Raw genomic sequence first — 27354 nt, 5'->3', positions numbered from 1 at the left:
TCTGCTGTTCGACGCAACTTTATCGCGATGCTCTCACAAGAACGTTGTACGGCACTTACGTCCTTTTATCGGATACAATTCCGGATTCTTGTAGTCAGTTGCTTCGTGTCCTTGGCTCTCCAATTGTTTTTATACACTAGGGCACTGAGTGAGCCAAAGAAATCCTCTATTGGGCGGCACTGGAGCAAGTTTGTTGGGTTACGATCTTTTGGCACGAACGGTATCTTTTTCTCCTTAAGATGGGAAGACGCCTTGTCCGGCCAGAAGACGTACTTCCCATCCGCGTGATGCTCGTTCAGGAACGGCAGCAGGATTTTATCGAGGCACTCTTCTCGATAGATTTGTTGGTTGATTGCCAGACCGCTCGGCTTAAACCAAGGCTTTGAAATGCCCCGGACCTTTTTTTCAAACTTTTGCTTGAACTTGTATTTCACTTCAGGCGGTGTGGATGACTTGTCGCTGGAGTAGTAATTATCATTTCCTGGAATATGCGTTTTGGACAGCGGAAAATAGCTTTCGTCGTCCAGAACGAAAGACGTCCCGCGGTATTTTTGGTCATCCATTGACACTGTGATTTAACCGTCTCAATCTGCTCCTCCGTGTACTCCGGCGACCTCGTCTTCTTCCTGCAGACGATTCCTTCCATCTTGAGGGTCCGATGGATCAATACGTGGGAGCAGCCATATTTCCGACCGGCGTCACGCAGGCTGGTTGCGTCCTTGTTGTCAAACAGCTTCTTTAACGATGTCTTCCTCTGCTTCGTCATTATCGTCACCGGACGACCACTTCCGACCTTCCGCTCTACGTTCAGGAAACCCAGGATACGATATACCGTACTGACAGGTACATTTTCTTCCTTAAAATGTGCCACCGTGAACTTTTTTCCTTGCTGGAAATGCGTTTCGTACAACCGTACAATGCGTTCGCGGAGCACGTGCTGTTTCGACCCCATCTTTGCTTTGACTAAATTCAAACTTGCAAAACCAAACACGCCTACTGTTTCTAGGGAGCCCAAAGAGCAATTTTCTTGGAGAAAGAAAATTTTACGCTCTTTATTTGAGTTACTGAAAGGTATTGAAAAAAAAATAATTTTTTTATTTAACACCCGTTAAAATGATCAATTCAAGTTAGTGCATTTTATCGACACCAGAGGAAGTTTATTTGAAGATATATTTTCCAGGTCTTCTTTAAAAGCTGCAAGTTCATCTGATACTTGAGAACTCCCAAGAATTTTGACGTCACGCAACGATTGGCCATCTTCTTCTATTCTTCATCCCAAAATCTGTTATATAGGTCCATTTGCAACTTCTTTGTATTCTTGTTAAAAGATTCGTCGAAACCAACGACAATGTATAGCTTGTATTATGTATTATTTGTTGCATTTTTCCAGGTTGGTGGCGAAATCCCCTGGTATTCCCTGATACTTTTTGAATTTCCTGATATTCCTTAATTTTAAAGGTTTTTCAAGGTAGTCAACACCCTGGAAAACGTGAATGTTTGAAGGTATTGATAACAAAAAAAACAAATGTTGGGCGGGACGAAGTTTGCCGGGTCAGCTAGTCTATATATATGAAAATGGATTTCTGTCTGTCTTTCTGATTCTTATGGACTCAGGAATTACTGAACCGATTGACGTGAAAATTGTAATGGTTCTAGGGGCTGTCACACAAAAGAAACACAAATTTCTGTATAACTCAGGAACTAAGCATGCAAACGCAGCCAAATTTGGCATATGGAGGTTTTAAGGGGCAAGAAATGTCAAGTGAGAAATGTGATAAATCTTTTTTGAAAAAATACCAGAGTTGCACAAAATTTCAATTTTGGTTTCGTCATTATTTTTTGTATTTGATTTTTAGTTTTCATGGTCTCGGGATCAAAGGCGCTATATTTTTCTATATCTTTTTGGAAAGCTGAGAATTTTTTACACAACATATCTCGAAACCAGATAGGCGTTTTTTTTTTTGTTTTTAAGTGATGATTTTTCAAAGTTAGGGCGCTATACTTTTTTTATATTTTTCTTGAAAGTTGAGTTTTTTCACATAACATATCCAAAAATCAGAAAGGCGTTTTTTAGTTTTTAAGTTATGATTTTTCAAAGTTAACATGTTTTCGCGCAGGTAGCTTGATGAGTAGAAAATAGAAATAAGTATAGTTATTGGTAGATATTAAGGACAATGAAAAACATGTATCAGATAAAGGTATCTCAGGTAAATGCAAAATGTTAGCCTTAGTAAGCTCTAAAAGTTGGTTCAAGGCAGTTTAGATGTAGAATTTTAAATATAAAATATAAACACATTTTTTTCCGTAGTGATCCTAACGCAAAATAGAAAAAAACGTTGTGATGGTTATTCTAAGAGATAGAATAAAAACTTTGTTCTGCAAAGTAACCCAAAATAACTGAGGCTACAGCATTGTGAAAATATGTTTACCTCCATCTATAAAGATAAGAAAGTTATATTTTTTATTCCATTGACAATTTTGGTCACCCTTTTTTTGCCAACATAAAAATGAGCACTATATCATATGCAACAATTTTGTCGAAGACAGCTTTTGTCTAGAAAATAACTGTCGAACTCTTGGTGCAAATTTCCACTACAATGCGCTTCCTGGACCATTCTGCAATTGTGAAACAAAACTTCGATCTGCAATTAACAAATTTCTATGATAAAATTTCCAAAAAACCTAATCTACTTCGCAAAGTTTCCCCATCATATGAATATTGACGAATAAATTTCGTTGTGGAGAATGAAACAGGTGAATCCAAGAAGGTTTGATTCTTTGGCTTCATTTTCGGATTTATTCCCTAATTCATAAAGAGCAATTCCAAATGAAATCGACAATCGACAAAACATGAGTATTTTTGATTCGAATGAAAGTTTATATTCCGTTTGGGTTGAAGGAAATATGAGTTTTCCACAGCAATTGGGATTTTTTTTGACTCAAGCGTAACTTTTGAAAAGGGCGTATCGATTTTAGTAGGAAAAATCTTTGATAATTTATATCTCAAAAACTATGAGTCGTACCGAAATAGTGTTTTAGAAAGAGTTATAGAGTATTGATGTCTAAACATGAAAAGAATATACACTGAGAAAAAAAATTAATACTCTTTTTTGATTTACAAAAAAAAACTTTACTTTGCAATATCCAAAATACATATTTTTTATTTTTTTTTTTATTTTTCATATAAAATAGAAGTCATATAGAAAATTTAAAAAATGGGTCCAAGATGGTAAAACTATTTTTGACGAAATTTGTGGAACATCGAATTTTTATGAATTTTCGAAACTTCGAATTTTTGTATGTTAGCAATCATTTTTAGCCACAAATTATGATTCCTGATGTGTTTTGAAGCCATTCTCGAGATATTTTGAAACATATTTCTAATTTATTGTCTTTTTTATAGTGAATATTCCCTTTCAATACGTTTGTCGTGTTATACCGTCATGTTCATGAAATTTTATGAATTTGCTTATAATTTCCAAAAACTTTTCCAAATACATCATCATGGTAAAAATATATGTTTAGGAGTTACATTGAAAATCATTTGAACACATGTGGGTTAATATAAAACGTAGCGATATTAAAAAATTTTTTTTTTTATCTTAATACAAACTTTTAACATGTTATACATGTTGCGCCAACAGAACACAACATTTATAAAAGGAAAAAATATAATTCTCTACAATTTGGTCAAATAATTCACATATTTATCGAAGTTTAAGAGATACTAATAATAATACTAGAATTTTTAGCATTTATTTTTTATCAACATTTATTTTTATCAACTAACAATTTTGTTGTATAAAATTTAATTTTTTCATTATTTTCTTATATTTCTATACACATGATGATAACTTGCTGCATTGTCGTTAGAGTACAACTTTGCTGCTACTTCATTCTCGGATACAGGTACAAAAGAATGATACTTTTGGGTACCTGGAATTTCTTTGGTGTTATCATACATGCTACTCAACTCTTCCACACCCTGATCATATTCTTCTTGTGACATATATGAATATGATAATTTTTAAGATAGTCTTCTTTTCGCTTGCTAGTCCAGTCAAATAACGTTTTTGCACTCGTAATCGGATGTTCATACTGCCTAGCCAAACTAGCTCTTGTTGCCATCCGTTTTAATGTAGCACCAATTGCATCACAAGGTCCTTTGCCGTGTGATGTCGTAAAAAAATGCCATTCAGCGTCAATGTCGTATTTCGATTTTAACTGACATAAACTCACAAATTTTTTCCTATTTTTCTACTGGGATGCAGGACCATCCGACATGAATTTTATTCTTTTTACCTGCATTTGTTGTTTCAAAAATGTTACCAATTTAGAAATAAATACTTGCACAGCTATTATGTCATGATTTAAAACTTCAGATATAACTACAAAGCTTAAATTTGCCAGAGAACCTTTTTCATCTCTATAATAAACAACGAATGGATGGATTGTTGCTTGATCATTGTTCCAGTGATGACTTTGAACTTTATCTTGAAGCATAAATGAATAATTTTCGGAAAAATCGCAAATCACAACAACCTCATTTTCTAGCAAATTAGCTTTTATATTGTTGAGAAATGTGGACTGTTGTGTTTTAATGTAATCATGAGTAAGTATTTTTTCTATTTTTTCGCAAAAATACGATACATATTCTTCCACCGGTTTTACAAGAGTTTCTATGTCGCATCGATCAGTAGAAATCCATTGTGCATAAGTGATTTCAATTAAATTGCGTTCCTGAAGCTCATCTAGAAACCAGTTTACAAACTCGTCTATTGTTGGGCATTTTTTACATTCACGAAGGTAACAGTATTTTTATCTATTTGATATGTTGCATAGTATTTTTTCCATATATTCTTTGCATTCAATATTTCTTGAGATTTGAAGCATAAGATTCACATTTTTATGGAATGTACAAACACAAACGTTATGATTTCCTGAACTACTCAGCAATTTGCAATGCTTCGGACGCATTGATGCAAAAGAACTAAATCCAATTTTGCAATTTGGATTAAGTTACTTAAATCTGTTGAAAGTTTCCCGTAATGATGTTATTAATAACCTTTCCATCTTTGGCTACAGAAACATAGTCTCTTTCTCCAGGTAATGATCGACTGATATCGTCGTCATTATAAAATTCCGAAACATGATTTTTAACATCTTTACCTAAACTTGGTCCATATTTTGCACGGACCAAGACAAACTGTTAAAATTCTAACTTTTTCTGATCTTGTTGTCTCTGTGTGGTCAAATTTCTCTTTGAGCTGATTGATAATCTCATCAAACTCTTTTGAAACTTTTTGTTTAAAGTTCGACTCTTCGTCTTCGTCATGTGAGAAGGAAAATAGATTTCTTTTAATACCTTTAGAAATTTCATTGAATTTTTGTTCGGGCTAACTAGCCTGTCCAAGTCTTTTCGTCATTACTGGTGAAACGTTAATACCGACGATTCCCTTCTTTTATAGCTCAATGTTGTACGCTCGGGAATACCCTGGTATATTGCTGTTTTGGGAATCTTGCGAAGATGCTGAAACGACTGAAACTATTGATAGTACTTCTTCTAAAGTATTTCCTACTGCTGTACTGATCTGCTCCTCAGTTTTACACTGCTTTGGTTTGGAGAAGTATACAGATAAACGGCATGATCCGCAAATTTTTAAAGATGTATCTAAAAGGATATTGCATCTCATTGACTTAAGTTTCTCAATCATTGACACGGTTAAGAAACGTTTTTCAGATGAACATTTCTTACCGTTTTTCGGAAACACTCTACAACACGAAAAAAATTGTTGTAGTCCATTGTGGTATACTGTTATTCACTCTATAAGGAAGATTGTTCGACTGAAGAACGATGTTTGAATATGAGTAACTTTATATACATTATAGAGGTACCTTAAAGGTACCTGACTTTATATACCTGTACAGAGGTAGCTTAGAGATACCTGACTTCAGGTATAATCTAGGCATAACGTAAACAAGTTAATTATATTTGTACCCATAACGTCCGTTTGAATCAACAAGGTATATTTGTTGTTGGGATTTCAATTCTACTGTTCGTGTTTTGATTGTGTAAAACGAATAATATGTTAAAAGTTTGTATTAAGATAAAAAAAGATTTTTTAATATCCCTACGTTTTGTGTTAACCCACATGTCTTCAAATGTTTTTCAACGTAACTCCTAAACATATATTTTTACCATAATCATGTATTCGGAAAAGTTGTTGGAAATTATAAGCAGATTCATAAAATTTCATGAACATGACGGTATAACACGACAAAGATATTAAAAGGGAATATTTAATAAAAAAAGACAATAAATTAAAAATATTTTTTTAAATATCTCGAGAATGACTACATGTAGAAGGAGATTTTTAATGAGCTTTTTTGTTTTAAATCACATCAGAAATCATAATTTGTGGCTTAAAATGATTGTTAACATACATACAAAAATTCGAAGTTTCGGAAATTCATAAAAATTCGATGTTCCACAAAGTTCGTCTAAACTAGTTTTACCATCTTGGACCCATTTTTTAAATTTTCTACATGACTTCTATTTTATATGAAAAAATTAAAAAATATGTATTTTGGATTGTTATCAGTACGCGCCTCTATTTGACTGGCAGCACTTTCCATACATGCGAAACTTAAGGAGAAATCGTACCTCGACCGATATATTACATATGCCTAGTCCAAATGGTCAGCAGTGGTCAATAAAAAAAAGAAGAAGAAATCGAAGAAAGGGAAAATAGTTTCTGAGAAAAACAAAGGACAGAGTTGGAATAAAAGTTGACTAGAAAGGACGTATAGAATCTTTTCATAGTGCCTAAAGCTTATAGTAGAATATATATACACGTTACGATAAATGAAATACGTTTTCTAAAACGGTAAAAAATATACTTAAAACTAGTGAATTATAACCTAATTAAAAATATTCTATCTAAGCTATATATACAGCGCGGCGTCTAAGTGTAAATCCTAATTCTACTTAAATCTAATGAATCTTAAAATCTTAAAATTAAAATAATCATAGAGGTAAAAATTTGCCTTAACCTAGTGAAAATTATGTCTAATTAAAAATGCTTACAAATGTAGATCAACCTAGGAGTTTCACATCAGAACATCAACGTAGTTGGCACCCGAGAAAACGCTCGTCAGGTCAACAGATTCTGATCGGGTGAAGATAGTAAACGTGAGTTACAAAAAAACTAAGTTCAATCAGAAAATATTCACACTATATTGTTTTATTGTTAGGAATTTTATAATTTTTTCCAATCTGTGTGGAATAAAGAGGAAAATAATAAAAACGGAAACCATATTTATTTCGGTGCGCCAACAGTTTATAAAATTCGTTTAGTCGAATAACCTGGATTATGTCGAACCGTAATGCAAATAAGCCGGTCACGGATGCTGTTCCCGAAAAGGCACACACAAATCGTGGAGCAAATATTGATGGTGTGCATGTGGTGACGACAGCGGAAAATGTGGAAACGACTCTATCAGGGCGAGCATGCAAAATATGTAGAGGTCCTGACACTAACGAAATGGTTAAGTGCAACCTCTGTCACGATTGGTACCATTACCGTTGTATTTGTATGACGGATGAAGTTGGAGACAAGTGCTGGTGCTGTCCCAAATGCGCAGCTGCAACCGGGAACCAGCAGACAAGTTCAACCGCCGATCAGCAAATCGCAACAACGAGTGGTGTCAAAAATGCAGGAAAGCAACACCCGAACGTACAAGGAGTAATACCACCGCAACAGAACATACGTGTAACCAGGAGTTCTGCTAAAAAGGAAACTGTTTCATCAGCTGTGCTGTCTAAGCCAAATTCATCCTTGAAAAATCAAGCAGGTGCGCCACCAGTCGCACAACCACACCAGGCGATTGCGCCACCTCAAAAGGAGGTTGTAACTACCGAAACACCTAGGGAAAAAGCGCAGTCAACTGGCTCTCGTCGTTCCCTTAAACTTCAACTACAGAAATTGGAGGAAGAATATGCTCTCAAACGTGAATTCATTACGGAAAAATACAGTATCCTCGAACAAATGAGCGAGCAAGATGGATCAGCGTACGGTGGAGGCAGTGAAATCAACGAGTGGGTGGAACAAAACAATACGATGCTCGAAGAAGGAAGGTTGGATGAAGTTCCACCGAATGCTGTGCGAGACATCGCGGTACCAGACAATAACATTCCTGCTCCAGTTGATGACAATAGACTTCCGTACGTTCCAAGGCCACAGAATGTCCCTCAACCTACATTGATGCACAACATGGGGTTACCGGAGCTCCCTAGACAGCATAACCCGCTGAATAGTCAACAGCTTGCTGCTCGACAGTCAATATCTAGGGACCTGCCCACATTCTCGGGCCATCCCGAAGAATGGCCGTTTTTTTTGTCAACCTTCAATAGTACCACGACAATGTGCGGATTCTCATCAGAAGAAAACACCATTCGACTACAGCGGTGCCTGAAGGGCAAGGCGTACGAAGCAGTGAAATGCTTACTTATGCATCCGTCAAACATTCGATGTGTGATGGATACACTGCGTATGCTGTTTGGACAGCCGGAGTTGATAGTACACTCTCTGATCTCGAAAATCAATTGTTTGCCAGCGATAAGGGAGGATAAACTCGACACGATTGTGGATTTCGCTGTTAATGTCCGAAATTTCTGTGCGACGGTTGACGCATGTGGCTTGGAGGAGTATTTATACAACATCTCATTGTTGCACCAGCTCGTCGCGAAGCTCCCTCCCAACATCAAGCTGGACTGGGTTCGCTACAGACAAACTATCCCGAATGTTAATTTGGCTGCGTTCGGAAACTGGGTATATTCAATGGCCGAGGCTGCTAGCACGATTGCGATTCCGCCTCAGGAAGCGAAATTAATCCGTAGCGATTTTCGTGCGTCCAAAAAGGGAAATGCCTTTGTAAACGCACACAGCGAGACATCCGGTGATACACCATTCACGGTTTCAACGAAGCTGGATGCTGAGAGAACGCACGTAATCAACGAATCGTGCAAGATATGCAGAGGGAGATGTAGAGCGATCGAAAAATGCAAGCAATTCTTGGAACTTTCCAGGGATTCACGATGGGCCGCGGTTAGAGAGCATGGGCTCTGTAGTAGATGTCTTCGTGTCCACAACGGCACATGCAAAGCAAAGCTATGTGGGAGATCAGGATGCACATTGAAGCATCACGAATTGCTTCACAATGAACAAAAGGCTGTGCCGCCAACCACGAGGGTTTCTTCACAGCACACGGTTCTACCGTCCTGTCAGGAAGGAACTAGCAGGCAATCGCACGACTGCAACGTTCATCGTACAAATTCCAGTTCCGTTCTATTTCGCTATCTGCCAGTTGTGCTTCACGGAAAGAATCGAACAATTCAGGCGTTTGCATTCTTCGATGAAGGATCGGAATTAACCCTTATTGATCAAGAGTTAGCGAATGAGCTCAAACTTGAAGGTGTTGAACAGCCTCTGTGTTTACGATGGACTGGTGGAACGCAGCGCGATGAAAAGAATTCTCGCCTCGTTAGTCTCGATATCGCCGGAGTTCACCACCAAGACAAAAGGTTTCCTCTCACATCCGTTAGAACGGTGAAGGAACTTTTGCTACCAATCCAAACGCTGGATGTAGCTTATCTAGAAAGAATATATCCCCACCTCCGTGGACTGCCTATTGATTCGTACAGTGACGCCCAGCCACTGCGCTTTTGAAGGGTCCCGATCAGCTCTGTTCGCTGTTTGAGATCTTGCTCTCATTTCGCGAACGACGAATTGGATTAACTGGAGACATCCGCGAAATGTACCACCAGGTAGCAATATGGCATGAGGACCAACAGTGTCAAAGGTTCTTCTGGCTGGACAGAAGCGGTGAACTGTCTGTCTATGTACTGCAGGTCATGAGTTTCGGTGCCTGCTGTTCTCCAAGCTGCGCGCAATACATCAAAAACCTCAACGCAGAACGGTTCAAGGCGACGCATCAATCAGCCGTGGAAGCTATCACGAAACGCCACTACGTGGACGATATGCTGGTCAGTGTAGACGAAGAGAGCGAAGCAATTCGTTTGGCCGAAGAAGTGAGACACGTCCACTCGCAGGGCGGCTTTGAGATCCGCAATTGGATAAGTAACTCCAAACGGGTTCTCACCGCTCTAAAAGAAAAGACGACTGTGGAAAAGGACCTAGACATTTCACCAGAAGTAGCCATGGAAAAAGTTCTCGGCATGTGGTGGCGTACAGAGACGGATGAATTTATGTTCAAAATTGGATGGAAGCGCTACGATCAACTTCTCCTCAACGGTCACCGATCGCCAACTAAGCGCGAAATGCTTCGCGTTCTCATGACGATCTTCGATCCGTTAGGACTTGTGGCTCACTTCCTCATCTTCTTGAAAATTCTTCTCCAGGAAGTTTGGCGCGCAAACATTCAATGGGACGAAGATATCACAGGTGATCTCTACAAGAAATGGCAACGATGGACGAAAATCCTCCCCCAAGTGGAAACTGTACGAGTGCCACGTTGCTACAGTAGGACACATTCCATCAATAGCTGTACAGACATCCAACTGCATACTTTCGTTGACGCTAGCGAAAAGGGATTTGCTGAGGTGTGTTTTTTACGCTTCGATTCCGACGGATCCACGACATGCTCGATAGTCGCCTCGAAAACAAGAGTGGCCCCGTTGAAATTTATTTCCATCCCCCGACTGGAACTCCAAGCTGCGGTTGTCGGTGCAAGGCTTGCGCAAACAATTTTTACCTCCCTAACGCTCCGAATAACTCGCCGGGTGTATTGGACAGATTCCAGAGATGTTCTTCACTGGATATATTCGGATCATCGCCGCTACTCCCAATTCGTAGCTTTCCGAGTGAGCGAGCTCCTCGAAATATCCGAACCAGCAGAATGGCGATGGGTTCCCACTCGACTCAATGTGGCTGATGATGGAACCAAGTGGGACGGAACGCCTGACCTCACTCCGGAGAGCAGATGGTTTACTGGTCCAGATTTTTTATGGCTTCCAGAGTCAAAGTGGCCATGTACACCTCCTCTGCAAGCGCCAAACACTGCTGAACTTCGCCCCCACTTGCTTCTACATCGTACGGTCTCAACCTCAGCCGGTATCAATTGTGATTTGATCCTGCGTCAGTAAGTTTTCAAAATGGAAATTATTGCGGAATTGTGTTGCACTCGTTCTCCGATACATATCCAATCTTCGACTGAAGATAAAACAACAACCTATTCTGAAGAGTACTTGTTTCGCATCGCTATTCAAAACTGAAGAGTACTTGTTTCGCATCGCTCAGCTCGAGAGCTTTCCGAACGAAATAGCTAATCTGAAAAGTACAGTAATCGTTCGCTAACTGGTCCTGTTTTAACTGGTCTGCGTTTTAACTGGACGAACGTTAACTGGTCCTTGGACCAGTTAAAAAGCAGAATTTCGTAAACAATCGACGCCATATTCAAATGGAAGATTTGCTGTGAGGGGCATTCGAATGAAACTTGAAATGTTATGAAAATTGACATTATTTTCGCATGACAAAAACATTGATTAAATTACAGAAAAATAGTTTTCTCAAATTACATTTCATATCTGTTGTCACACTGAATGCGAAACTTCCATTGGAATCCTTTTGTTTATCCAATTTCATGAGCAACGTGAATCAAACAATGCATTGAAGTTCCCCTCGATTTTATTTGACGTTTAACATGCCGGACCAGTTAAAACGGAAAGGTCAATAACTGGTCTTCCCTTTTCGCCCAGTTAGCGAATGTTTACTGTACATATTTAACTGTAACCACGAAGTCACTACCGAAAACCAGCCAACTGTATCAGTTGAATCCTCAACTGGACGAGCAGGGAGTAATTCGGATGAGAACGAGTATTGGTGCGTGTCAGTTTGCCACTGAAGCTGCCAAAAAACCTATCATACTACCCCGTGATCATCACATAACCGCCCTGATAATGAAGCACTACCACCACAGATACCACCACTGCAATCACGAAACCGTCATAAACGAGCTGAGACAACGATTTCATATTCCTCGCATCCGCGTCGGCTTCGCTAAGGCCCGTAAAAACTGCCAACGCTGTAAGAACGAGACAGCCATGCCTCGCCCTCCAATCATGGCAGACCTACCGCCAGCCCGACTGGCAGCCTTCACTCGTCCCTTCACATATGTCGAGATAGATTATTTTGGCCCGATTGAGGTAGTCCTAGGTAGACGAGAAGAGAAGCGCTGGGGAATGCTGATCACTTGTTTGACAATACGCGCTATTCACATCGAACTGGTCTGCACCCTCAGCACGAACTCATGCATAATGGGTCTTCGTAACTTTGTAGCACGCAGAGGTACTCCTAGGAAGATCTACAGCGATCGTGGTACGAACTTTGTCGGCGCCAGTCGTACGCTAAAGGAAGCGATGGCAGCGATCAACGAACAGCAGTTTATGGAGGAGTTCATCAGTTCAGAAACGGACTGGATATTTAATCCTCCCGCAGCACCACATATGGGTGGTTGCTGGGAAAGATTAATCCGGACGGTGAAGGTTAATATGATGGCCATTCATTCATCCCGCAAACCAGCAGATGAGGTGCTTCGAAACGCACTTATAGAAATCGAGAGCATCGTAAATTCGCGACCTTTGACGCACGTTCCGATTGACAGCGATTCGGCTCCAGCTCTTACCCCGAATCATTTTATACTCGGGTCATCCGATGGCTCAAAACCCCTCACGATTCAAGACGACAGTGGTTCCGCATTGCTGCAGAATTGGCGAACATCCCAGATCATCGCAAACCAGTTCTGGAGGCGTTGGGTAACCGACTAAATCACCAGACGAACAAAATGGTTCGTACACACCAAACCTATAGCCATCGGTGACGTAGTAATCATCGTCGATCCTCAGCTACCCAGAAATTGTTGGCCGAAAGGCAGAATCACCCATACGAAGGTCGGATGCGATGGATGCATCCGGTCCGTCACAATTCAGACGGCGAAGGGGATTTACGAAAGGCCGGTATCGTAGCTGGCAGTCCTGGATGTCCGGCGCGAGGAACAGTAAGCCAACCGGGAGTAGGCGTACCCGGGGGGAGTGTTATCAGTACGCGCCTCTATCTGACTGGCAGCACTTTCCATACATGCGAAACTTAAGGAGAAATCGTACCTCGACCGATATATTACATGCCTAGTCCAAATGGTCAGCAGTGGTCAATAAAAAAAAGAAGAAGAAATCGAAGAAAGGGAAAATAGTTTCTGAGAAAAACAAAGGACAGAGTTGGAATAAAAGTTGACTAGAAAGGACGTATAGAATCTTTTCATAGTGCCTAAGCTTATAGTAGAATATATATACACGTTACGATAAATGAAATACGTTTTCTAAAACGGTGAAAAATATACTTAAAACTAGTGAATTATAACCTAATTAAAAATATTCTATCTAAGCTATATATACAGCGCGGCGTCTAAGTGTAAATCCTAATTCTACTTAAATCTAATGAATCTTAAAATCTTAAAATTAAAATAATCATAGAGGTAAAAATTTGCCTTAACCTAGTGAAAATTATGTCTAATTAAAAATGCTTACAAATGTAGATCAACCTAGGAGTTTCACATCAGAACATCAACGTAGTTGGCACCCGAGAAAACGCTCGTCAGGTCAACAGATTCTGATCGGGTGAAGATAGTAAACGTGAGTTACAAAAAAAACTAAGTTCAATCAGAAAATATTCACACTATATTGTTTTATTGTTAGGAATTTTATAATTTTTTCCAATCTGTGTGGAATAAAGAGGAAAATAATAAAAACGGAAACCATATTTATTTCGGTGCGCCAACATGGATATTGCAAATTATTTTTTTTTGTAAATAAAAAAAGAGTACTAATTTTTTTTCTGAGTATATTTTTTCATGTTTAGACATCAATACGCTGTAACTCTTTCTAAGACACTATTTCGGTACGACTCATAGTTTTTAGATATAAATTATCAAAGATTTCTCCTACTAAAATCGATACGCCCTTTTCAAAAGTTACGCTTGAGTCAAAAAATTCCCATTTGCTGTGGAAGACTCATATTTCCTCCCGTTTTTATTCCGGAACTATTTGACCAGCTGCCTTTTTCAAATCATATATATTATATATCATACTATGAACTGAACATCCAGAACTAAATGCGGCATGGTTCGCATCATATATGTGCTTTATGAAAAATTGATCTAAAACGACCAGATCTTTACATGAACAGAGTTCGATCTATCAGATCACAGCGATCACAGCGGGTAAGTATAGTGTTTTAGATGCAATGAATAATTCCAAAGTCTGCAAATAATTTCTTGTACACAGAGTTATTTCCAAATATCACTCACACAAACACATTCATTCCCACAATTCGGTGCCAATCGATATGTTAAAATTTTGTCTCTATTCTACAGTTCTAAGTTAACTTTTCTACTGATGTCAGAGATGAAAGGAAAACCATAATCATATCGCAATACTCACCAATAAGTTCTCTTTTCGGCCAGATGCTGCAGCACACTCTGCACGACTTCCGTGCTACTGTTTTGGCCACCCAAATCTACAACCGAAACAACAAGATAGAATCATTCGAATGTATCAAACTACCATAAGAAACTTTTCTCCAAACCTTGAGTGTGAATACCGTCGGCATCGATTGTCTTGTGGATTGCGTCCGAGATGCAATCGGCGTGATACCGGTGGCCAAGATGATACAGCATATCAACGGCCGCGTTCAGCATTGCGATTGGATTCGCTACGTTCTTGCCGGCGATGGCCGTGCCAGTGTTACGGGTGCCAGGCTCAAAAACGGCGTACTGTAGATGGACAATCAGAACTTGAGCTTCTCAACAACCCCAACATGATTCCCCTTTTCTACTCACATGATCACCATAATTCCTACCGGAGAATAAACCAGCCCCACCGACCAATCCGCACAAAACATTTGAGGTGATACTACCGTACAGATTCGTCGTGTTCATCACATCAAATTGGTGCGGATTCGACACCAGCTGCATACAACAGTTATCGATAATCATATCATTATGCTGAATATCCGGATACTCTTTTGCCACTTCCCGGGCACTCGACAGGAACATACCATCCGACAGCTTCATGATGTTGGCCTTGTGAATGGTGGTAACCTTCTTCCGGTTGTTATTACGAGCGAACTCGAACGCAAATCTCGCCACCCGTGTCGCATTCTCCACCGTAATCACCTTCATACTCTCGACGACACCCCGGGCGCTCTCATGCTCCAGCATCGCATACTCTCCCTCAGTATTCTGACGGATGATGACCACATCCACATTGCTATGATGTGCCGGGATGGCATTAAACGATTTACAGTGCAACACATTCACGAACAGATCCAGCTCGTTTCGAAGGGCCACATTACGCGAAATAATACCGGTGGATTCCGATTTGGTTTCGATGTTGCCCTTGATGGCAACTCCGTTTCGCTTGATCGAGGTAATGGCATACTCCAGATCCTCGTTTCCCTCGCTGGATGGATCAATGTCCACAATTTCGAAATCCACCGGGACCCCTGAGAAACGGAACACTTCTTTGACGTAGTTCATCAGCTCGGGACCGATGCCACCGCCCGGGAGCATGGTTACCGTGTGACGTCCACCATACTGCGCAACCGGTACAAGTTCCACTTTGCGTTGAATCGGGTTCTTGTGCTGCAACTCGAACGCGGAAACGGTACAATTCTGCGACCACAGTCAATGAAAATAAAAACGATCATTCACATTTTTTCGCAATAAGGAAAACAATGAAAAGGGGAACATAATTATGTAACTTTGGCAGTGAAAAATCTCGCTTTTTTCACTCACCCGCTTGATTATCGGTGCGACTACATCCTGACTAATGCGGAACAAACGAAGTGCCATTGTGAAACTAGTTTCGGTACAACAGAAGAGTTATTTGCTGTGGTAAAATGTGAAAATAAATCAGTGGCGCACTATATGTTTTCCAAGCGCGTAGTGGAGAGCACAAGATTCAACCAAAACAGTGCCTCACCAGCTGAAAGATTGCAGAAAACGGATGGCATAAAATTTTGACAGAGAACAGAAAACATTTGACTCGACGGGGGTAGGAATGTAGGGTTCAGGTTCGGTTTACACTGAACAGTTTGAAACAGGGTGATCACATTCGCATTCGAAATAATCCCCTATATTCCGCGCAGCGAGTGACGTCCCAGCAAACATTAAGTCGTATGAATAGCTATAATTGGAGGTGATATACATACAACCAAGACACATTTGTATGATATAAGATGCATATAACTAGCATATACACGCAAAAGTGGAGGCGATATACGTATATGCCATATTTTGTACGCATATAAAGCCGTATATGACGATATGCGATGCTTTTTGGACTGATATGTGATTTGATCCGACAATGTTACTACTCAATCCATCGATGACATGGAAAATCGTGTTTTTGCATTTTATGCGAGGTCACATATACATGATCGATATTTTGATTGATATTTTATGCGATTGTGATTTGTTACGAGTTTATATGTAACTGTGCAAAGTTATACGATTTAATGTTTGCTTGCGTCTATTTATGCGGACAATCAATCGTTTCAATGAACATTTGTCCGCATAGCTAGGCGTAATCACCAGGTTGCCCTGTTTGTAGCGTTAAGGCGGGACCAGAATGCCGCGCTAGCGTCGCGTTGCGACGATTATGCTTTGACACTTTATTTCAAATGTGTGTTTCCATTTAGTCGAACACAATAATGCGTTGCATCATTAGCATCGTTGTACTAAACGCTAACATTTGTTCTAAACTGCTCGCGCCGAATGCGCGATGACAGTCACATAGGGCCCTATTCCAGAAAACGAGACGAGCAGACGAGCGCTCGTCTCGTTTGTATTCATATTCCATAAACCGAGCTCGACTAAAAATAGACGAGTAGCTCGTCTGGTTCGACGACCGTTTGGCCGCGCTCGCCAATAAATCAGTCGAATCGTCAGGTTTGTTTGATGTGTTTGTTCACCTTGTTGATTGAAATCACCGGTATTCTTCTGCTCCGCCTTTATCTTAAAAAAATGTTTCACGGCTAAACTAGTATTGCATAAGCAATATATATTTTCAACTACAACCATCAAATTCAGTTCAGTAATTGCTAGATTTTACAGAATTTCAAATGGGCCTCTTCCAAACACAACCAAATGTTAACATTGAACTCATATCCAGGGTTGCTGAGTGACTGTTTTGAATATATTAACACGGCACGAAAATTCAAAACAACTACTTTATTAGAAATACATATATATATAGATTTAAAACATTTCTTGATAAATCGTTTATTAGGTGAACAAACATTGCCCCCAATAAATCCATAATAACAAAACGTCTGAGTGATGAAACTGTATGCTCGAGGAAATATATCAATGAAACCAAAAGATATATGAAACTTATTCCTTTTTGTTATGTTTTTTTAATATTTTGGCACTGAGAAGAGTATCGATTGATCAATTTTAAAATTGTTTGTTGTTTTCCTCAAAACAAAAACATGTCTTCTCATCTGACATCACTGGTCATACCGAGAAAAACTGACTGAAGTCTCTCCAGTCTACCAAATAAAACATTTCAATGAAACTCGTGTACTGGAATGGGATATTTTGCTCGTCTCGACAGTGACTGAAACCGAGACGAGACGAATTGTTCGTCTCGTTTTCTGGAATAGGGCCCATAGTGTCGACGTCTGGTGGCGACTTCAAATTAGGGCCATAATTTGGGTCCCAAACTCGTAAGTGTAATCTCTATCAGATTAGAAGACACGAAAGACGGTTTTTAAATTCTAAAATTTGTATTAAAATTTTCACATCATGTTATTTGATTACTTGAAACACGTGTTTCTGACTTGCATTCGACCATATGGCTAAACAATTCCAACATTGTTGCTTAATTTTTTCATCATAATATAGAGTTGTCTCCATAAACAATTTTCGTATGAGACTTTTTCACCACCTGCAAACAGAAATGTTTTTCATTTAAACAGAATACTAGTTTGATATGTAAAAGCTAATTTTCATTCATAATTAAAACATTCAACTGATCCGTGAACACAACAAGAACACGATTTTCATACGAATTTTATTTTGTTTTTTGTTTACATGAAAAGTGGTGACGCGAATGCTAGATTGTGACTGTAAATCGACAGACTGAGTCGGGCGAATGTTTTAGTACAAAACGCAAGCAATGATAGCTGATGAGAAGCAACGCACAACGCGGCATTTTGTTTCCACATTTAGTATTTACAATTCCGATAATAGTCAAAACGTATCTGTCGGTATTTTCAGTTGTTATCGGATAAAATCAAAAAGGTTTTGAAGAAATTTAGCGAAATGTCTGTAAAATGTGCTCTTGATTTGTGGCGAGTTTATGATAGTACTTTTTTTTCCTGAAGAATACTCTGGGATATGATAAGAACAGCTGGTTCGTGTTTTTTCAATCAATTGAATTTGTAAAGTCAATCTGCAATGTTGATAATTTTAGCAACATGATTTACAACATGATTCACATGCTTCGCGATCAATCGCATGAAGATGGTGGAGTGACTTACTCCAACGGTATTAGTAAATGCTGAGTATGTGGAGCTACGTTTGTTATGCGGACAAACAGTGATTTCTCGTAAACGTTTTTTCAAAATTGCCAAATATTTTCGAACAAAAAATGTTTCTTTACATGTTGCATTACATTGTGTAGAATGCGAAACGGCGAAAAAGTCGATTTTGTTCATTTTGTCGTTTGCGTCTCCTGTTTGTATAGGCAGTGGAGTCCATCTTACTTTTCTGCTCCTATTTGATACCCGAGTCGATAACATATGAGAGCACGACTCCAAATCTCACCTAAGTGACAATCCATAGTCACGCCATTCGCCTGCGGGAACACCGTGACTTGAGTCATCTCATGCCATTCGCCGCGCGGAATAAAGAGGATTGAAAATTATATTTCAAGCTGAGATCGAATTGCTCGCCTACTTGTGTGTTGTCCACATACCACGTGGACATAAAAAGTACGATTTTGGACTCCCCTTTCCATCCGTGGACAAGCATGAACATTTACTGTACCCCTCCCCCTGTGGACCACCAGAACGTTCTTCGATTTTTTTTTTAAATTTAAAAATGTTCAAGTAAACAACCCGAATGCGCCCATATGCCATTTTAGGTTTGTTTCATGTTATGTTTTGTTTCCTTATTAATGAGAACAGAAATTCATGAAAATAAAATCACTGATACAATGTGATTTAGTTCTTTTCAATATAGTTGCTTCTTCATTTGAATATATACTTTCGTTGTAGAGAACAAAGCAGTTACATCCAAGAATGTTCGATTGTTCTGTTTTTTCACAGTTTCATCCATTCAATAAAATTTGGGCTGCTATAAATAGTCGACGGTGACAGATGATTTTTGCTGAATTGTGAAGTATCGACGTTTGTTAACCAAATATTGTTTACAAGTTTTTGAGTTTTGTACAACTAGTTCAATATATGGATGCTTAACTTGCCAAATCGATTAACTCCATTTTTTGAATATTATTAAATTTTAGTATCAAAGCACTTGATTAGCCCCTAACTGTATATAGATAACAACAATTCAAAACAATTTTTTTCAATAATAAGTATTAACACCACTAAATAACGAAATCTTTTTAGCCATTGAATAATAAATAATAATAAAACATATAATATTTTATCATTTTTCCCAACATCTTGCTTTATCATTCGCTATCCAACTCTTGACGAGTAAAGTTCAGTGTCGTTATTGTGCGTTGCCACTTTTACTATTGTGCGATTGGTATAGTGTACGAGTGAAGGTCATTGCTGTCCGCTTTCGAATTGACCTTTTGTGAAGTGGAACAAAGGAAGCAGCGCTCTTGCAGCTTGCAGCCCTTGGCGGCTGTTGAACATCGGCATAACGGGATCGCCATCGTGTGGCTGTCGTTAACGGGAATTAACATCACGTGACCGTGTGAGCTATTCTTGCGCTATTGTGTTGATCCATAGCGCGTAGCTCCTGTCTCTCCCTGGTTAGGGCAGTAGAGCGCAGTATCGGAACAACTTTTATTTTAAGGTACACATATTTAATATTAATACTATTATTCAACTCATTTGTTCATTGTTTAATATTATTATCATAATTTATTTTTGTTTTGTTTTTTTTTTTCGAGAATATTGTTAAAATCAATAATATATTAGAAATAAAACAGAAATTTTTGTAAAATGGAGGATAGTGGAGGATCTCCAGAGATGGAGATCTCCGATAATGAATCCCATTTAAGATCTGGGAAAAAACATAAACGAGTCCCTCAAAAAGAAGATAATTCTTCTGGGGACGAATCTGCTCATCCTTCCAAGCCCCCTCTAAGAAAATAGCAAGCCTCCCTTCTGAACCGACTGTTACTTCCACTCCCCCTCTCCCATCATCGATTTCGCTTCCCCCTTCTGATGTTTCCGATCCAACCCAATCCTCGTCCTCGTCTTCTCCCTCTGTTGTTTCCGCTCCACGTGTCAGAGTTTATCCAGAAGATGCACCTGGAACTGGCCCGTGGGTTGTTTTCCTCCGGCCAAAACCAAAAGGAAAAAGCCTTAACGTGATTCAGATCATGAAAGATCTGGCCATATACACTTCTGTATCTGAAATTCGCAGGGTTAGACCGAACAAATTGCGAGTTGTCGTGAATGAACGGAAACACGCAAACGAGATTGTTGCTGACCAACACTTCACTCTCGAATATAGAACATTTATACCCTCCCATAACGTAGAAATTGAGGGGGTGATAACTGAAACGGGTCTGACGAGCGAACAAATAAAAAAAAGAAGGAAAAGGCAAGTTCAAGAAGCTTCCTTCATTGGAAGTAAAGATCTTGGACTGTCGCCAACTCGGGAAACTCTCCCATGATGGGGACCAAACTAAATTTACGCCGTCAGACTGGTTTCGAGTCACCTTTGCTGGTGCCGCCCTCCCTGACTACGTTATGGTGGACAAATTGAGACTACCTGTGCGACTCTTCGTGCCAAAGCCCATGACTTGCAACAAATGCAAGTCAGTTGGTCACACTTCAGATTATTGTGCCAACAAGGAGCGCTGTGCCACTTGCGGAGAGCAACATGAGGGGAAATCCTGCAGTGCGACTGAGCATAAGTGTCCATATTGCGGAGGATCCCCACACGCGCTCTCAGCTTGTGAAACTTACAAGAGTCGCTGGGAGAAACAGAAGCGCTCTTTAAAGGAACGCTCGAAGCGCACTTTTGCGGAAATTTTAAAGGGCGCTTCTCCACTGGCCCAACAACAACAACAACCAATCTCAACACACAATATCTTCTCCACGTTGCCAGTTGATGAAATGGAAGCGGACACAGCTAGCGGGGGCACACCGTTTATTTTCAAAGGGAATCCCCGGCGCAAAAATGTGACCACTCCCAAAGTTCAAGAACAAGTCCCCCCGGTGATACCCCCAGTTAACTTGCCTAAAAAATCGAGTGCAGCGGACAAGCAAAATCAGGTTCCTCCTGGCTTCCGTGGGAATAGTTCACCTTCGAACGACCCAGCACTCGAGGGGACATCAAAAACCCCAACTGTCCCTGTTTTTCCGTCCAGCTCAACTTCCCAATCGGGATTTATAAAGTTGTCTGACCTTTTGGATAAAATCTTCAAGTGTTTTAATGTTTCCGACTCCATCAGAACCCTTGTCATCTCAATGCTTCCAGTATTAAAGACAATTTTACAGCAATTGATGCAAACATGGCCCCTCCTTGCAATGATTATCTCTCTTGATGTCTAATTTAGATAGAGAGGTCGGAGATATCACTGTTTTTCAGTGGAATTGTCGTAGTCTTATCCCTAAATTGGATACATTCAAATTTTTAATTCATAACTTCAATTGTGATGTTTTTGCTCTGTCCGAAACTTGGCTTTCTTCGCGAGATGATATCTCTTTCCACGATTTTAATATTATACGCTTGGACCGTGATGACAGATACGGAGGGGTACTATTGGGGATCAATAAGTGCCACTCATTTTTTCGAATTGACCTTCCACCTATTGGAGGGATCGAAGCTGTTGCTTGTCATGCAAACATCAGAGGCAAGGACCTCTGTATTGTCAGCTTGTATTGGCCTCCGAGAGCTGCGGTTAGCCGCAAACAACTTGATGACATGTGCTCACTCCTTCCTGAGCCACGATTGATCTTGGGAGACTTCAACTCTCACGGAACTGCCTGGGGGGAACAGTACGACGACAATCGTTCATTGTTGATATATGACCTTTGTAACAACTTCAATATGACCGTTTTGAACACTGGGGAAACAACACGTGTGCCTAAACCTCCTGCTAAACCAAGTGCTCTTGACCTCTCGCTTTGCTCGAATTCACTATCGTTAGATTGCAAGTGGAATGTAATCCAGGACCCCAACGGTAGTGATCACTTGCCAATCAAAATTTCCATCACCATTGGGTCGAATTCTTCTGAATCTATAAACATGGCATATGACCTCACAAGACACATTGACTGGAAAAAATATTCGGACGCGATTGCTCTAGCCATCAATTCCAGAGATGGTTTGCCTCCATTGGAGGAGTATAACTTCATTTCTCGTTTGATCTATGACAGCGCGGTTCGCGCTTAAACGAAACCCATCCCAGGCTCCACTATTCGTCGAAGGCCTCCCAATCCATGGTGGGGTAGCCAATGTTCTAAGCTTTATCAGGATAAATCGAACGCATTCAAAGCTTTTCGGAAACGTGGAACCATTGAAAATTTTCAAATGTATTTAGCCCTTGAGAATCAGTTCAAAAATTTGATCAAAGGGAAAAAAACGTGCTTATTGGCGAAATTTCGTGGGAGGTTTGTCACGAGAAACGTCAATGAAAAAATTATGGAAAGTGGCTCGAAACATGAGAAATCGCTCTTCAACGAATGAAAGCGAAGAATATTCACATCGATGGATTTTGAATTTTGCACGGAAGGTTTGTCCTGATTCCGCTCCTGTGCAAAAAATTGTTCGAGATATACCACAAGATAGGTGCGATCTTGATTCCGAGTTTTCGATGGTAGAATTCTCTCTTGCTCTCCTTTCATGTAACAATTCTGCTCCGGGATCGGATAGAATTAAGTTCAACTTGCTGAAAAATCTCCCTGATGTGGCGAAACATCGCTTGTTGAACTTATTCAATCGGTTTCTGGAGCATAATATTGTTCCAGATGATTGGAGACAAGTACGAGTTATAGCTATTCAAAAACCCGGAAAACCCGCGTCCGACTTCAATTCGTACCGCCCAATAGCAATGCTGTCTTGTATACGGAAATTGTTGGAGAAAATGATCTTGTTTCGCCTTGATCGATGGGTTGAAACGAATGGCCTACTCTCAGATACACAATATGGGTTCCGCAGGGGCAAGGGGACGAATGATTGTCTTGCGTTGCTTTCTTCAGAAATTCAAATGGCTTACGCCGAAAAAAAAACAAATGGCTTCAGTATTCTTGGACATAAAGGGGGCCTTTGATTCTGTTTCAATAGAGGTTTTGTCAGACAAATTACACTCTCGGGGTCTGCCGCCTCTATTGAATAATATTTTATATAACTTGCTTTGTGAGAAACATTTGAACTTTTCTCACGGAGATTCGGCAGTAAGTCGGGTCTCTTACATGGGCCTCCCCCAGGGCTCATGTTTAAGCCCCCTTTTGTACAACTTCTATGTAAGCGACATCGACAATTGCCTTACACAAAATTGCAGCCTAAGACAACTTGCAGATGAGGACCCTTACAAGATACTTTGAACAATTTTTCAACCTGGGCCATTGGGCTAGGGATCGAATTCTCCACGGAGAAAACAGAGATGGTGGTTTTTTCTAGGAAGCATAGACCAGCAAAACCAAAGCTTCAACTTTTGGGTAAACCGATCACTCATGCTATGTCATTCAAGTATCTTGGGGTCTGGTTCGACTCCAAATGTACTTGGGGGGCCCATATTAGGTATCTGAGTAAAAAATGTCAACAAAGAATAAACTTTCTCCGTACAATTACCGGCACCTGGTGGGGAGCCCATCCCGAAGATCTTATTATGTTGTATCGAACAACTATTCTCTCAGTGATGGAGTATGGCAGTTTCTGTTTTCAATCAGCTGCCAAAACACACCTCATTAAACTCGAGCGAATTCAGTATCTTTGTCTCCGTATTGCGTTGGGATGTATGCCCTCAACGCATACCATGAGTCTCGAGGTTTTGGCAGGCGTACTCCCACTAAAAGATCGCTTCAATTTATTATCTCTTCGGTTCCTCATCCGGTGTAAGGTTATGAATCCATTGGTGATCGGAAATTTTGAGCAATTGATCGAGCTAAATTTTCATTCTAGATTCATGAGTTCATATCATGAATTCACCTCTATGCAGGTTGTTCCTTCTTCGTATATTCCCAACCGTGTTTGTTTTCCTGACTACATCAATTCCTCTGTACATTTCGATCTGTTCATGAAGGAGAAAATCCATGAAAATCCAGATTATCTTAGATTGGGGTTCGTTCCTACAATCTTCAATGCAAAGTATGGGCGTGTCAATTGTGATAATATGTACTTTACTGATGGGTCCTCTATGAATGAGTCCACAGGATTCGGAGTGTTCAACAATTTTTTTAGCACCTCACACAGTCTTCAGTATCCTTGCTCAGTGTATATTGCTGAATTGGCAGCAATTCATTGGGCGCTGGACAGCGTCGCCTCACGACCTGTTGAACACTATTACATTGTAACGGATAGTCTTAGCTCTGTCGAAGCTATCCGTTCAGTGAGGCCGGAAAAGCACTCGCCGTACTTCCTTGAGAGAATACGAGAAATTTTGAGTGCTTTATCCAGACGCTGTTATGTCATTACCTTTGTCTGGGTCCCTTCACATTGCTCAATTCCGGGTAATGAGAGGGCTGACTCATTAGCAAAGGTAGGTGCAATTGAAGGCGATATATATCAGCGTCAAATCGCCTTCAATGAATTTTATTCTTTAGTTCGCAAAAATACCATCGCTAACTGGCAACGCAAGTGGAATGAAGATGAATTGGGCCGGTGGTTTCACTCGATTATCCCAAAGGTTAGCCTCAAACCGTGGTTCAAAAGTCTGGATTTGAGTCGGGACTTTATTCGCACCTTCTCCCGACTCATGTCCAATCACTGTTCGTTAGATGCACTACTCTTCCGTTTCCATCTTGCCAGCAGCAATCTCTGCGTTTGTGGCCAAGGTTATCACGACATCGAGCACGTTGTTTGGTCATGCGAGGTGTATCTGGTCGCCAGATCAAATTAGAAAACTCCCTTCGGGCCCGAGGAAGACAGCCCAATGTGCCGGTGAGAGATGTGTTGGCTCGGTTAGACCTTGATTACATGTCCCATATATATGTTTTCCTTAAAGCTATAGATCTTCGTGTGTGATTGTCCCTACATCCTTATACCCTCCTTTCCTTCCTTTGCGGGTAATTCGTCCCCTTGCTATAAATAGTAGAATAAGTTGAAATGTAAATAAACTATAGATATACGAATAGATTTAAGAATTGAGTGTTCATCAACATTGTTACAATTTCCTTATATCCCATCCTTCTCCTAAAAATATGTCACCCTTCTAAACTCGAGTACACCGCGAGTAATCGGTTTTCCACCTTACTAACCATAGATGTAAGAAAATTGTTTATATATATATATATATATATATAGTTTTAAAAATATATTTAAGAATTCGGCTCCTTTAAACTTAAGTAACTGAGCCTGTAAAAATAAACGAATTAATAAAAAAAAAAAAATCTTGCTTTATGGAGTTAATCGATTTGGCAATTGAAGCATTCATATAAGCAAATAAGCACCACCTGCGGGAAGTTTTGATTTTCTGTTTCTATTGGAAGAAATGTGCATATAATGTGACTCGGATCGATTTTGTAGGAAACGGTTTGGACGATTTAAAAGGGGTGATTTTGGTGTTAAAATCAAAAAGTGTCCGGTTCCGTTGACAGATTATGCGACCAGACACGAATCGATAATATTCCATCATGACAACGCTCGGCCTCATGTTACTGTTCATGTTAAAAACTATTTGGAAAATAGTGGGTGCGAAATTTTGGTTCACCCAGACCTTGTCCCTTCCGACTACCAATTGTTTCAATGAATGCATAACACATTGAGTGTAATACGCTTTACTTCAGAACAGTGTACCATCAATAGGCGGCCTTATTCTGCGTGGCGTGTGAGGTGAGATGACAATTGTCACTTATGTCACGCGATTCCACCAGGCGTATGCCGTGAGAAATCTCACTTGAATGAACTCTCACTTTATTCCCGCTCTCAAATATACGTGACGATTGTCACATGAACTGGGATTTCTAGGTGACAATCGTCGACATGTCTTGAGGTGTCGACAGTGCATGAAAACAAATGAAAAAAGGAAGAGGAATAATAAGTGTTTTTTTGGGTCGTATAGAATCGATAGTAATGGTATTATATGTATCAATAAATTCAATTTATCTTCAATTTTCACAGTACGAAAGACAAATTGCAAGTAGTTTGTTTTTTTTTGTGAAAGCGGTAGTGAGTCTGTTATTCCTCAATTGGACGAATAAGCACACCGAAATTATTTTCATTTCATGAAATCTATTTATTTTCTCTAAAATATATCTATCATATGGGTCTTGTGTTTCATCTATCTATCCGCGAGTCATCGTCACCGAACTGCATATCCATTTCAGAAGCCGTGGTATATGCCCGAGCCGGAGCCAGAGCAACAATTTAACACTGAGAGTGCAGAGAGCAGCAGCAACTACGACCAAAACAAACAAAAATGCTAAACTTTACAGGATGCAATCAACTGTTTCACCAAATCTAAATCAAATACCTGCAAATTCGGCAGAATGTCCTGATACACTAACAACAGGCCAGGTTAAATCAGATCTATAGATACGGTACTGACTGCAGCAAAACAAATATCTGACCTCTCTGAGCGAAACAAATAAAATTCTGGGATGCCAGATGTTTTTTCTCAAATATATGCGATTAAAATCTGAAATATTTGTAAATATGTGCTAATGTCTGACATACTGACCAGCTTCGTTTATCATATGGAATCAATAATGTTTTGTCACTATTTTAAATAGCCTGCAGCAGGAATAAAAGGTTATGATAAAAGTTAAATGTCTACAAATTCGTGAACACATGTGCGAATGTGGCATCTCTGATCAGATTTGGCAACCAGCAGAATGAACGCCTTGTCACTTGCTGTTCATCCTCTCACATACATCAAATGAACCTCTCACGGCATCCGAAACGACT

At 39.8% G+C, this 27354-nt stretch overlaps 1 protein-coding gene across 6 annotated transcripts in view; it reads right to left on the bottom strand.

Moving 5' to 3' along the window:
• Positions 1 to 16074, bottom strand: part of LOC129772796 (isocitrate dehydrogenase [NAD] subunit gamma, mitochondrial) — a 28698-nt gene extending 12624 nt beyond the window's left edge. For 5 of the 6 annotated variants that reach the window (XM_055776259.1, XM_055776258.1, XM_055776260.1 and 2 more), the window contains exons 1-4: positions 15868 to 16074; positions 14911 to 15744; positions 14658 to 14844; positions 14513 to 14588 (exon numbers count right to left, since the gene is read on the bottom strand). In XM_055776259.1, coding sequence (XP_055632234.1) covers positions 14513 to 14588; positions 14658 to 14844; positions 14911 to 15744; positions 15868 to 15924 — 1154 coding nt within the window. In that variant the 5' untranslated portion in view covers positions 15925 to 16074. The remainder of the gene's footprint in view (positions 1 to 14512; positions 14589 to 14657; positions 14845 to 14910; positions 15745 to 15867) is intronic. The other variant, XM_055776262.1, reaches the window with a different exon arrangement.
• Positions 16075 to 27354: the final 11280 nt, after the last annotated feature.

This window comes from Toxorhynchites rutilus, chromosome 3 (genome assembly GCF_029784135.1).
Source record: "Toxorhynchites rutilus septentrionalis strain SRP chromosome 3, ASM2978413v1, whole genome shotgun sequence".
In the NCBI taxonomy this organism is placed as follows: Eukaryota; Metazoa; Arthropoda; class Insecta; order Diptera; family Culicidae; genus Toxorhynchites; species Toxorhynchites rutilus.
The sequence above is the reverse complement of the archived record's forward strand: the minus strand, read 5'-3'. Positions and strand labels throughout refer to the sequence as shown.